At 44.2% G+C, this 13,086-nt stretch overlaps 1 protein-coding gene across 1 annotated transcript in view; it reads right to left on the bottom strand.

Annotated features, from left to right (window-relative positions):
- The window catches only part of NTNG2 (netrin G2), a 100,291-nt gene that overhangs the window by 48,680 nt on the left and 38,525 nt on the right, over nucleotides 1–13,086 (bottom strand). Inside the window, exon 3 of the mRNA XM_036748224.1 lies at nucleotides 10,659–11,302. Within this exon, the coding sequence (XP_036604119.1) occupies nucleotides 10,659–11,302 (644 nt within the window). The remainder of the gene's footprint in view (nucleotides 1–10,658; nucleotides 11,303–13,086) is intronic.

Raw genomic sequence — 13,086 nt, 5'->3', positions numbered from 1 at the left:
GGCGCCAGAAGACAAAATCCCTGGCTTCATAGTTTGGCCGCGGGCCTGCCCATTTACCTTCCTATGGGTGCAGGCTGATCAGAACTGTGCGTGGAGGTATTTTTGTCTTAGTGGGAACACTGCTGCTGGGTGTTATGACAGAAGCCAACACTGCTATGTAAGAATCAAGAAGAGTTTTGCTTTAAAAAAACATAGGCAACTTTGAAAAGAGCTGTGTCTATGTTTAGGGGGAGGTGGGAAGGAGAGAAAATAGGTTCTTTTTTTTTGCTAATTGAAAAAAATTTAATTTTAAAAAACAAAATAAAACAAAAGAGTTATTTTCCAGGGGATATCCTGGGCCTCCCTAATTGAGGTGTCACTGTATAAAGCCTAGCATTTATCTATCTTTTTAAGGTTTGCAAAGGGCTTTACAAATATTATCTCATTTGATCCCCTCAACAACCCTGGGAGGTAGGGGCTATTATTATCACCCCCACTTTATAGATGAAGAAACTGAGGCAGACAGAGGTTAAATGGCTTGCCCAAGGTCACACAGACAATAAGTATCTGAGGCTAGATTTGCACTCAGATCTCTCTGATTCCAGGTCCAGCACTTTAATCATTGTACCAGCTAGTTACTAGTATAGGTCTGCCTCCCTCATCCTTCCAGCAGATGGTGGGTTCACTGAAGAACTACATATAATGGATCTAGGGGAGATGTAACATTTTCTACTGGAAGAAGTTTTTGCTAAGAAGCAGGAGTCAGGAAACCTGAGTTCCAGTCCTGGTGCTACCCATTGGTTTTTTTTGAGTGATTTGGGGTAAGTTAATTAACCTCTTCAAACCTCAGTTTGCCTCAGCTGCTAAATGCAAAGAATAAAACCTGCTCTTAGTCACCTTGCCTATTTCTTGTAAGGCTAAAATAAGGTAGTACTGTCATAGTTCAGAGGCAAGAAAGGTTTGAAAGATCATTTAGCCAACTCCCTCATTTTCTAGATGAAGAAAATTAGATTGAGGTTCAAGGTCATGAGGTTCAAATGGACTTTTTATACCTGCTCTGTGGTAGACCCTTCCCAGATTGTATTGGACTGATCAGTCATGGTCGAACACATAGTACCTTGACCCCATCATTGGGATATCATTAGTTCTCTTCTCGTATGAAGGACAAACAACAACAGGTCATGAGGTACCTTCTTCCTATCCCCTCCCCTTTCAGCATCCTTATATATGTTGTTTTCCCAGTTAGAATTTAAGCTTCTTGAGGGCAGAAACTGTCCCAGTTCCAAGCCTGTCATTCTCTGACTTCTATCAGACTGTCCCTCTTTTAGCGGCAGTAAGTCCTAAAGATCACCTGCCAAGGCATGGGTGGACCATGTGCCATGCAAATAAAATCATGGATTCTTGCAAAGTAAATGCTGCCATTGCAGCTATGCCCAGTACCTTTCAGAGGCTCAGAATCTCATTTTATTCAGCAGCCTCATATAGGACTATAGTCAACCAGTCACCATTCCCTTTTCTCCCCAGGGGATGTACTAGGACTGGCTGGGACTCTAGGGATCATAGAATCAGAGCTTTAAGGATGAAAGGCACCTTAGAAAGCACCTACTCCAAGCCCCTCATTTTACAAATGAGGAAACTCAGATAAAACCCAGAAAAAAGAAGTGATTTCCCTGAGATCCCAGGGACTGTAAATAGCAGAGCTGAGATTTCAACCCAGGCTCTCTGACTCGAAATCCAATGGATTTTTTTCCATTGTACCCTAAGGAATAGTCAAGTAAGGAGAATTCAAGAGGACATTCTGCCAAATGTATCCACATATCTTGGGGAATTCCTATTCTGATCAAGGCAGGTCAAGCAGGCTGAACAGAGACTTACCATATAAACCTGCATATGTTTAAAACCCCCTCCCTCCTCAACCCCCACTCCCAAGGGTTGATCCTCAGTAGTTGTTGAAGTTGTTTCAGTCCCGTCCAACTCTTCCTGACCCCATTTGGGGTTTTCTTGGCAAAGATACTCGAGTGGCTTGCCATTTCTTTCCCCAGCTCATTTTACAGATGAGGAAACTGAGGCAAACAGGATTAAGTGACTTGCCCAGGGTCACACAGCTAGTAAGTATCTGAGGCCAGATTTGAACCTAGGTCTTCCTGACTCCATGTCTGGCACTCTATCCCCTCTAAGTCTGAGCTCGTTGAGTGAAGATATTGTATCTTCCTAGTGCAGTGCCTGATGCATATTCAGCATTCAAATTTGCACTACTAACCTACAAGACTGTTAGCTCCTTGAGAGCAGGGGCCGTTGATCTTCATATCCCCCACATAATACCTAGCACCATGATTTGCACATAATAGGCATTGAATTTAGTATTTGCTCCATTGACTTTAATTTCTTGAGCTGAATTGAACTAAAGGTTATTTTTCACTTTGCATAACTTGTCCCTTTGGGTGGACTGCCACTGTCAGCAGGCTGGACAAGAGTAAGAGGTGTGAACAGTGTTTGCAGAAAATCAGTAGAAAAGAGCTAACCTATGAGATAGCAACTTTATACCTCAGGGTGAGGTTGGGGGAGAGAGGTAGGGGACATATTCTGCAGAGCCACCAGGGCTCGGGTGCCCCAGGAACAGTATCAATAAATGCTTTCCCTTTCACTCTCTTAGCTATAAAGTACCTGTGCAAAGGGGCAGGGAGTGTGCCCAGAAGTACAGTAAGTAGAAAGGGCTCTGTCTCCCCACCACCTACCCTACTCCTTCCCACACTGACATGCACAAACCAAGGATTTTTTTTCCCCAGCTGTTTCTATTCTCAGCCCTAGTTCCGTCCATCTCCAGTTACCCAGCCGATCAATAGGAATAGTACGTTTATGGAAGATGAAGAAAAGAATGCAGAAGACAGACAGAGAGAGACAGACAGATACAGAGACAGAGAGAGACAGGGAGAGAGGGAGAGGCAGAGTGAGAGAGAGAGAGAGACAGACAGAGAGAGACAGAGAAAGACAGAGAGTGTGTGTGTCAAAAGAAAGAAGAAACTAGTGCTGGTTGCCAGCAGCAAAGGTGGGGTGGGGACTGGGGGGGGCAGAAGAAGTGACAGGAAGTGAGAAAGCTGGGGCAAAATTATGTGGGTAGCTAATCTCTTTCTCTCCTCGCCTTAGAAAGCGACTCTCTAGCTCAAAACCTTTCTAAGGAAGACAAGGCAAATATCTGTGCTTCCAGACTTCTGCTGTGGCCTCACCGACTCTCCCCCAGTTTCATTCCAAGTTCTCTGGGATCTTCTGAGATAGTAGAGCCACACATTGGGCTTGGGAGTCAGGAGAATTGGCTTTTAGGTCCAGCCTTACCCTCTAATTGGCTATGTGAACTTCGGCAAGTCACTGAGCCTCTTCTTTCCTCCTCTGTTAAGCGAAAGATTAGACTAGATGATTTTTAAGGCACACTCACTTTTTCACTCAGTAAGCATTTAAGAGCCTACTATTTACAGGACGCTGTGCTAGGTGGAAGTTTAGAGCATAGAGTTGTAGACTTAAAGCTGAAAGAGATCTTAGAAGTTATCTAGTCTAACTCCCATACTTTCTAGACATACTATGACGCAGAGAGGCTGACAAAGGCAGTAAGTGACAGGTTAGGATTTGAATCCATGGCCTCAACTAGAAATCTGGTGCTCTTTCCATTCACACCTTGATGTCTCACTTCCCTCCTCTGAATGCCCCCAAAGGATATTGGAGACTAAGGTAGAGATTGTCTCTATGCTCTAAAAGCTTATAGTGGGGGTGGGGGTGGGAGTGGGGAGGAGAGCAAGGGTTGCAAACATGAATAGCTTCAATACACAATATTACAGGCGAGACTCCACTTCTGATTCTTGCTGGTTGTGTAATCTATGACAATCCCCTTTAACCTCTCAGTATTCCGGGCAATTCAGAGGCTGCAAGAGGAAGGATGGGCATCAACGTGCATTTGGTAAGGGGAAGCTTCCTTTCTCAAGAGAAACCTCTACACCAATGACCAAAACAATAACTAAAAACACCCAAAAAACTCCAAACAAAAAAAGGTGGCTTAGCTGCACCAAAAAAAATATAAAACAAAAGACTACGAAATTCAGCAGGAAAAATCAGGATATGAAGGAAGACTTCATGGAGGAGGTAGCATTTAATTTCACCTTTAAAGAATGGGTTTGGAATTTGGTAGTTGAAGAGAAGAAAGTAGCACATTCCAGGCAGAAAAACATTGAATATGCAAGGGAGGGAAGAGGGGGTCAGAGAGCGGTCCAGTCTGTCTGGAATGCAGAATGCATCGAGAGGAGTAATATGAGATGAGGCTAGAAAGGTAGGATGGCGCCAGATTGTAGAAGGCCTTGAATATCAGGTGGAGGAATCTGAGCAAGTCTGATATTCTATAAGATGCTCTGGGCAGAAGTTATTTTTTTATTCTGGTACTCTGGAGAGTACGGTTTCCTGGAACGGAATCATGCAGAATGGACACCCAAACTGGGCAGAATTTCTAAGGGCTTGAGTCCCTGTTCCTGTTTTTCTTTCGGAAAAGAAGTTATAGTAGCATGTAATGTCCAGCAGACAGACACTTTGTGCAGCCTAGGGGGTAGGAAGGAGGGAGTTGCTAAAAGTCTAAACCTAAGAACCTACTTGTTGTGCTTACCTCGGCACTGAATTTGGAGTCAGGAGGACCTAGGTTCAAATCCCACCTCAGACACTAACTTAACCTCATTGTGCCTCAGTTTCCTCATGTGCAAAATAGGAGAACTGGATTTGATGATGTTCCTTTCTAAGAGGAAGTGCTGAATGTCAGCACCTTGATGCTGGTCATGCCAGGTATTTTCTGCCTCAAGTCCCTACCTTTATTTCAACAGATATGAATTAAGTACGTACTACGTGTACAGCAAGGGTAGTCAGAGGGACCCTGGATTTGTTGGACTGGGGTACCTTCCATGCATCTGGGCATGTGTCCTGGCTCCTTGCTAAGGGACATGCACTTTTCATCCCAACAAATCAGGGATTCTCTTGGTTATTCCTAATACATGAATGTATAAAGTATTGCATTTATAGAAGGAAAACTGTCCTGGGGAATTCTGATTCAGCTTAGACTTCTCCCCAAATCACCATTTCACTCCTAGATGCATTCAGTGGCTCAAAGCCACTGACTTCTCCACTCTGGGCTTGAGTTTCAATATCAGCACAACAAAGAAAAACAACCCCTGTATCATCTCTTGCCCTTCCTAGGGATGTGATCAGGTGAATGATTTGAGATCCAAGGCTGGGAGATAAAATTGCATTATCTAGGAGGTCAAGTGCCAGGAAGGTGCTGACTTTATTTCAGTCTCCCACCCCAGGTTCCTTCCTTGTTTCAGCTCTGTCAGCCTGGGGCCTTTCTTCACTCCCTCTCTGCCTCTTCCTTTTGCTGCTTCCCCATACAGAGCATCAAGCTCTGATTTGCACTGACTCCCCACTCCCGCTGCCCCTGGCCCCTCTCCATCTCATCTGGGCACCTGGGGGCAGCTCACTTCCCCAAGCAGCCTCCGTAATTAGCTTCTCAACAGAACAGGAGCTATTTCCAGCTGCAGCATTCGGGCTTCGGCCAGGCCTGTAGGGCATGTGGGGGAGGGGAAAGTATGAAATTATTCTTGGTGCTTGCACCAGTTTTTCTCCCCCTCTCCCCACCTTTTCCCTGGACAATTCCTAGCTGGGTTCTCTTGCCAAGTCCTATACCTCCTCCAAATCAGGTGCATCCCCATCAAGTGGGCACCAATAGATTTGTTCCCTTTGCCAATTTCAAGTCTAGTCCTAGTCATCAGATTATAGGGTCTTAGAATCATAGATCTACAGATTTGTAGAAGGTCAAGACTGGGAGGGACCTGAGAACAAAGGATCATAGATTTTAAACTAGAAGGGACCTTAATGTTCATTTAGTCCTACCCCCTCAAAGTCAAACAGTCTGTTAACAGTCTCCTGACTCCCAATCCAATGTTCTGCCTACTGTATTCCCTAACAGACAAGAGCAAGCAGGAGTCCATATTTAATCTGCTGCCAAAGGCCTCAGCATTGGAGAAAGGAACCAGCACAACAGAGGAAGAGGATGAGCTAGAAGGCTCAGACTCCTGGGGATAGTTTCAAGCCTTGCCTTTTCTCCTCTGGTTGTGGATGCCCTAGCACATGACCCTGGAAGATGGGGTGGCCAGTGTGGTCATGGTTAAAGCCTAGTTTGGCAGGCATCACCCCTAGAGTTAGCAGGGTATTTTTTATGTGCAAAGATTTATTCTGTGCTCCTTAATAGCTTGATTGAAAGTATTTTTTTAATGCCTAGTGTCTGCCTTGGTGATGGAAGTTAGATTGGATATGTGAGGCTAATATTTAATTGGAGGGGCTTGGAAATAGCATTCTTTGGAAGTATTCTGGCACGGTCATGCCCTGACTGTCCAGCCTTAAGAACAGGATGTTACTTCTGGCTGTGAAGGAGGGTACAGTCTCTGCCATTCACACTCAATATTTCCCTTTGTTTTCCTTGCTCCTGTGGCTGTCAGCAACAGTTTGAGGTCCTTATCTTATTGGAGAAAAAGACCCCCCAAGTCCTAGCCTCAGGTGATCTTGTTGAGGTTACTGAGATCTAATGTCTGGCCCTACTGACCAATCCTTGGAGTTGGGATTGATCGGCCAAAGAGGGAACTACCAGGGCTGAGGTGGGAGCTGACTTCTTGTCATTGTCTTTTCTTCATTCCATTGTGGCCATTAAGCTTATGATGATAGAAAGAGGTCAAGAAGCCACTCTACCCATTCGGGAAGGGTGGGGGAAAACCCCTCAAAACTCCCTGACTAAAACTCTAGGGAATTTCTGCTCTTTGAATAGATTGTATTTGAAAATCCTCCCAGCTATTCCACATCACTGCATGTGTAACACACTATTCTGAGTAATACTAACCCTGATTGGCACGGCCAACTTTCAATGGTCATAGCCAATCAGTTAGTCAATAAGCATTTATTAAGAACTTACAATATACCAGGCACTGTGCTAAGCCCTGGGGATACAAAGAAAAGCAAACACATGATCCCTCCCTTCCCAGAGCTCACATTCTAATGGGGAAGGCAATATGTAAGCAATTGCATAGACAAGACATATACATTGCAAATGGAAGGTAATCTAAGAGGAAGTCACCCGCAGTAAAGAGGGGAAGGGGGATCAGGGAAGTGGTCTCTTGCAGAAGGTGGGATGTGAGTTGAGACTTGAAAGCCAGGAAAGCCAGGAGGTAGGGGTGAGGAGGGAGGGCATTCTACACATGGGAGACCCAGTAATGGGATGGAGTTGGAAAATGAAGTGGCATGTAGAGCACACTCATTTTGTCCCCATCACCAAGACTCTCACAATAATGGTGTTTCCTCCAGACTCTGCTCATTTAAAATGCTGAATTGCTGTACTCAATTAGAAACCACTGGGGGAAGGGAAGACAGGAGGCTGGGGCTCTGGATACATTTCTCTGCTCTGATGAAGGGGTTTTAGCTATAGCTCTTGCCTGGCACCAACTCTCCATCAGTATAGACTTTATGGGGCTGCTGACCATGGAATACAGAATGCTAGTCCTGGCAATATGATAGAATATAGAATTCTGGAAAAGTCCTGGCAAGAACACTGCATCTGGAGTCAGAGAACTTGGGCTTAAATCCCTCTTCTGTCATTAACACTAACACTGTTAATTTGTGCAAGGCACTTAATTTCTTTGGGCCTCAGTTTTTTCATCTATAAAATGGAAAGATTGGGCTAGATGGTCCTACTGTCTTTCAGCTGTAGCCTATGAACTGATTTTTAAAAAAATGAACATGTTATTATAGCTTGAAGTGACTTTAGAGAGCACCAAATTTTACTGATGGGGAAACTGAGGCCTAGAGAGGTGAAGTGAAATGCCTAAGGTAACACAGGTAGTATATAGGGACAGAGGTGGGATTTGAACCCAGGTTCTCTGATTCCAGATCCAGTGTTCTTGCCAGGTTCCTTACTTGAACAAGTAATTAGCCCGAGACCACACAGGTGAGTTAGGACCTAAGCTGGAGAAAGAACCCAGGTCTCCTTGACCTATTTTGATCAGGTTATACCAAACATGTCCAAACCAGCTTCAAGGGACAGGCATCTGTGAAGAGACCCATAGAACATGTCTATTCTTAGAAATACAGTGCCTGGGAATACCTGATCCTGGCCCAACCAGACTTCGTATGGGACATGACTCACAGTGGTTCTGGGAAAGGATCAAGTACAGTAAGGTTGTAGTAGGTCAGATTAAATCTTATCCATTTTATTTTTCTGAGCTTGACATTCCCATGGCTTCTTGATGCCAGCAGGACTCCAAATATCAACTAGGATAGTGGCGGTTTCCCCACCAGAAGTGGGGTAAAAAAGAAAAGTAGAGAAAATCACAGCCTTATGCCATCTAACCAGACCTAATTAATCAATACACCAAGTTACAATCCGTGCTGCCAACTAGCCACTGGAAGAGTACTTACTCTATCTGTGAATTGATTGCTGTAGTTTTGCCATCACTACTGCTAATACCAGCCGCCTACAGGGTCCTTCCTGCCAAGTGTGAGATGAGAACCTCAAGGTCCAGGTGAGGCCCAGGGCAGTGGGGGCAGGGAGGGTTCTACTAGCCTAACAAAGTAATCACAGAATTTTAGAGGTAGAATGGATCTTGAAAACCATGCAGGCTAATCCCCTTTTACAGACAAGGTAACAATCTCAGAGAGAAAGGGCTTGTTCAAAGTTTAAGTGGTGGGCAAAAAGTTGGAACATAATGTTAAAAGACTGGACTCATTTTTCTCTATAAATGTCACATCACTTTCCCTTCCCCATCTCCACCCCTCCATATGCACACTGGTCTTTGTCCTAATACTCCTCTTCAGGACTCAGTGATAGACGACAAAGATTTCTGGAGCTGTCCTAGGTACCGGACTACCTTGGGGCTTGCACTCTCACTGTGCGTGCCTGACTTATTGCTATCTACAAACACTGAATGTTGTTCATTCAACTTGACTCTTCCTATACCTGCTGCCTACTCTAACCAATGTCCTTCCTGACATTATCTACCTTGCTCATCACTGTTGCCCATTCTGACCTCCCTGGTATGATGTAGATCCCAGCTAAACCTCAAGACAGGAATTCTGTTTTCTTGACCTCATTTCATTTCCTCTTGCTACAATTCTAACCATGGATCAACCATAGTGATCTTCTGTTTGGTATGAAATGCCTCCCATTAGAATCACTTCTCTATGTTAAAAATTAAAGGGGGTGGAAGGCCCCTCTTTAAATGCATCTGTTATCTGGGAGGAGATGGAGAGTCCTATGGGAGGGTCTCCTCTAGCCCTGTCCCATTAGCATAATTACATTTCTCAGATGAGAGATTTGTCATCCTGAATAGCACAGAGAACTTGGTCCTGAGGGGTTTTGATACAGGGTGGAGGAATTTCAATAGCTTTGTGAGAGAAAAGGAGACATCCCAGCAGGATTCTGTTGTCCTGGATGGGAACAACAACATAGTGCCAAGCTAGGGAGGATAGGCTGCAAGTAACACAGCTTCCTCCCAAGAGTTTGCTGAAGGGGAAAGGGACCACCGCAGAATAAATTTTGCCTAGTTCATGCTTATGCTTGGATAGAGTTTCCAATTTAGCAACTTTGGTCAAGTGGCCTAGGGAAGGAAAAATTTACTCCAATAACTCTTAATTTGTTTAAGCTTTCACGCAGATATTCAAATCACCATAAGCCCACTTTCCTTGGGCAAGAAACTATCTATGTTGACTGAATGTCAAAGTATATCAATTTAATTCCTCCTGTGACCATAAAAACTAATTAGTCAACCTAGAAAAGAGATGAGAAAATGATGCACTCCTTTCTCTCCTTTCAGAAGTGGGGGACTGTGGGTGTGGAATATTTAACATACTGTCAAACTCAGTTGATATGTTGGTTAATTTTCCCCCTTTCTCTTTTATTTTTTAATGAAGGAGATTTCTACCTGTGTAGTGAAGGGAAAGACTGGACTATATTTCAGAGTGCAAATCAATCTGAAAGGGGCATACCCTTTTATCTAATTTTCTCTGTTACCTGCTACTTAAATCTTGAAATTTCACAAAATAGGTTGGAGGGTCCCTGATCAACCCAGTGCTGTACCAAAACTACAAAAGTGATTTAAAAAATAGTTATCCAACTGTACCATTAAACAACCAACTACCATCCAGTAAACCTTATTTGGGCTTTGTTGTAGTTTTTTTTTTCTTTTTTTAAACAGCACGATGTGACAAGTGGAGTCATTACAGATGGCAATCCCACATCTATGTATATTGGAACCACAATCCTTTAATGAAATATGACAATATTCAGGACATTGTTAGCTTCCTAGATTAATGACTCACATCCCAGGAGCAGACTTGGCCCCCATTGAGACTATATTGACATATACCTCGGATAATCTCTCAAGATGCTAGAATAGAAAGTCATTTGGTACCAAACCAATTAAATCTAGTTGACATCCCTTTATGGGTGCCATTCAGTTACTAAGTAAAAGTTCAATATGATATGGGATGAGATCCCACTTCTTAAAATTACAACTCCTATTTATATTGGCAATACCTTAAATCAAGTATTTGCTTTCACTTCTTATAAAAGCCTCCACCCTCCCTCCCAACACTCCCTTAGTCCCAGGCTTTACCTGCCAGTGACTTCGATGTTGGAGATGGCATAGAAGTATTTGTAGAGGTTCTCCCGCTGAACATAGGTGCCACCCAAAGCGGGCCGAAGTAGCTTCATACGCAGATCAGTGGCGGTGAAAAACTCCTTGAGTCCTTTGGCACTCTCCAGCCTGGTGTATAGGTTGTCCAGATTACGGAGCTCTGGGCCAGCAAAAATGGCAAAGCGGTCTCGCACCTCAAAACGCACATGTTTCTCCTTCTTGGAGCCAGCCCACCGGGAATACTCCTCTGTGCACACCACCCGATTGGCGCTTGTAGAAGACAAGTCACGGACCCTGCGGGGAGGCATGTTGAAGGCTTCCATGCAGTCTTCAGCATAATACTGGTAGGGATGCCATGTCCGCCCATTGTCCAGTGACTTTTCCAGCATCATGATAGTGGGTCGACCATACTCAAAGGTCACCACTATGTCATCAGTCAGCTCAATACTCTTGTTCCAGGAAAGGGTGATATTGGCTTCCAGTGGACTTGGGTATCGGCTCCATGTCACACTCTGCCAGTAGGTGGCCAGCCCCTCATCCTCCTTGTCAAACATGAGCTGAGGTGGGTGGGCCAGGTCTGGGTTTGAAGCATCACACTCATCACTGCACAAGTATGGGTTTTCCTGAGGGAGGGGGGAGAGGAAAGGGGAAGGGCAGCTGTTGGCTTGTTAGGAGGGACCCCCTAGAAACAGAACAAGCATCACCCTCCCCTCTATCCCAGAAGCTGTCTCCAATATCTGTGGCTCTAGCGTATGACTATTCTCAAAGCTACCAGAAAATGATTTCTTCAATACAAGGGGACAGAAAGTGCTCGAGGACACCAAATAAATGAGTGGAACAGCCTCTGTCTGGAGACTGGGAAAATTTCCAAGATACCAGAGTATTGGGCAGAGTTTCCAGAGTTAGCAGGTCAACACCAGTCCCTCTACTTCCCTCTCAAAGTGCAATAATGCAGGTTACTGCATACAACCCCTAGCAAATACCCCATTGCCTTAGCTCCAGGCACTGACTGAGAAAAAACCTCTCTACCCTCTAGCTCCCTTTGCTCTCATATTGTCTCTTAGGTTGCCTCTAAAACCATCTCCCGGCATATGGAAGTTCACACTATTATAGACTTCCTGGGAAGCGTGGGCTGCATATTTCTAATATGACAATGGTCCCAGGCAATATGTCTCCTCCTTAGATTAGCCCCGGTCCCTATTGTTGCCATTTAAATCTATTTCCTCTTATTTGCTTTATATATGTGAACTCACACTGGAATCCTCAAAAGGTTACTCATGAAACTCTGACTCCCCAGGCCATTTGCAGTCTTATTTGATGAATATTTCAAATCCTTCGTTTGGTCAGAAACAGAACAGCTAGAATCCCAGCATTAAAACTTCTTGCTGCTTGCTTCATATGGGGGCAAGAGGTGCTCATTAACTCCTGAGATGGGGAACCAGCATGAGACCCAGTGCCTAGAAGGGATAGAGGCAAGATGCCAAAGGTAAATCCCCAATTTCTATAACCAGCCATAGGTAGCCCAGGAGGGCATTTATTTGCTCTTAAGCCTGATGATCGCTCATCCATCTCTCAGCAATAATGCTTTAAAGGGCACCCCAAAGCCCCCTTGTGCAAAAACAGTCCTTCTCCAATCCCTTACCTTCTAACTGGACTGAAATTCATAGACTTATAGGATCAAATGGCTATCATGGTGTGAAGGATTCTTAGTCCAACCCTGACATTTTAGAGATAAGGAAACCAGGGCCCAGAGAAGGAATGTGAATTGACTAAGGCCACTGTGTGTGAGTAAGTGATAGAGATGGGGACCAGAAGCCACATCCTAACTAGAGAGTCCATAATGTGTTAAGCAGCAAAAAACATGGCCCTGAGTCTAGATGTCCATAATCAGTCTTCTCTAACCCTTTCTTATTAGCACAGATGAGTTTATGAGATTGACACGTAATTACTCTAGATCCAGAGGATATCAGATACTCTCCCTATCACTGCTTCCTACCTTCCACAAACTAAGATCCCCTATTTTTTTTACAAGCTCCACCTGGTCCAGTGGAAGGAGTACTGGTTCTGGAATCAGAAGAAATAGATTCAAATCTTGCATCTGTTACTTGTGTGCCCTTGGGCAAATTACAACCTCTCATGGTCTTGGTTACTCACCTGTAAACTGAAGGGTTTAGACTAGATGGTCTCCATGCTCTAAATATATGATCTGCCTCTTCCTTCCTTATTTTGGGCTTTTCTGAGAAGGCATACAGGGTGAGGAAAGGGTTGAGAGACAATGGCTTTAAGGAGCAATGTTTCATTTTGGATAATTTTCCCACTATCCTAGACTATCAATACCCTGCAAATTGATATTAGGCTAAAGGCACCCTCTCGACTACTTAATAAACATTTCTTTAAGTATAATAAA

Source organism: Trichosurus vulpecula, chromosome 3 (genome assembly GCF_011100635.1).
Source record: "Trichosurus vulpecula isolate mTriVul1 chromosome 3, mTriVul1.pri, whole genome shotgun sequence".
NCBI classification, from domain to species: Eukaryota; Metazoa; Chordata; class Mammalia; order Diprotodontia; family Phalangeridae; genus Trichosurus; species Trichosurus vulpecula.
The sequence above is the reverse complement of the archived record's forward strand: the minus strand, read 5'-3'. Positions and strand labels throughout refer to the sequence as shown.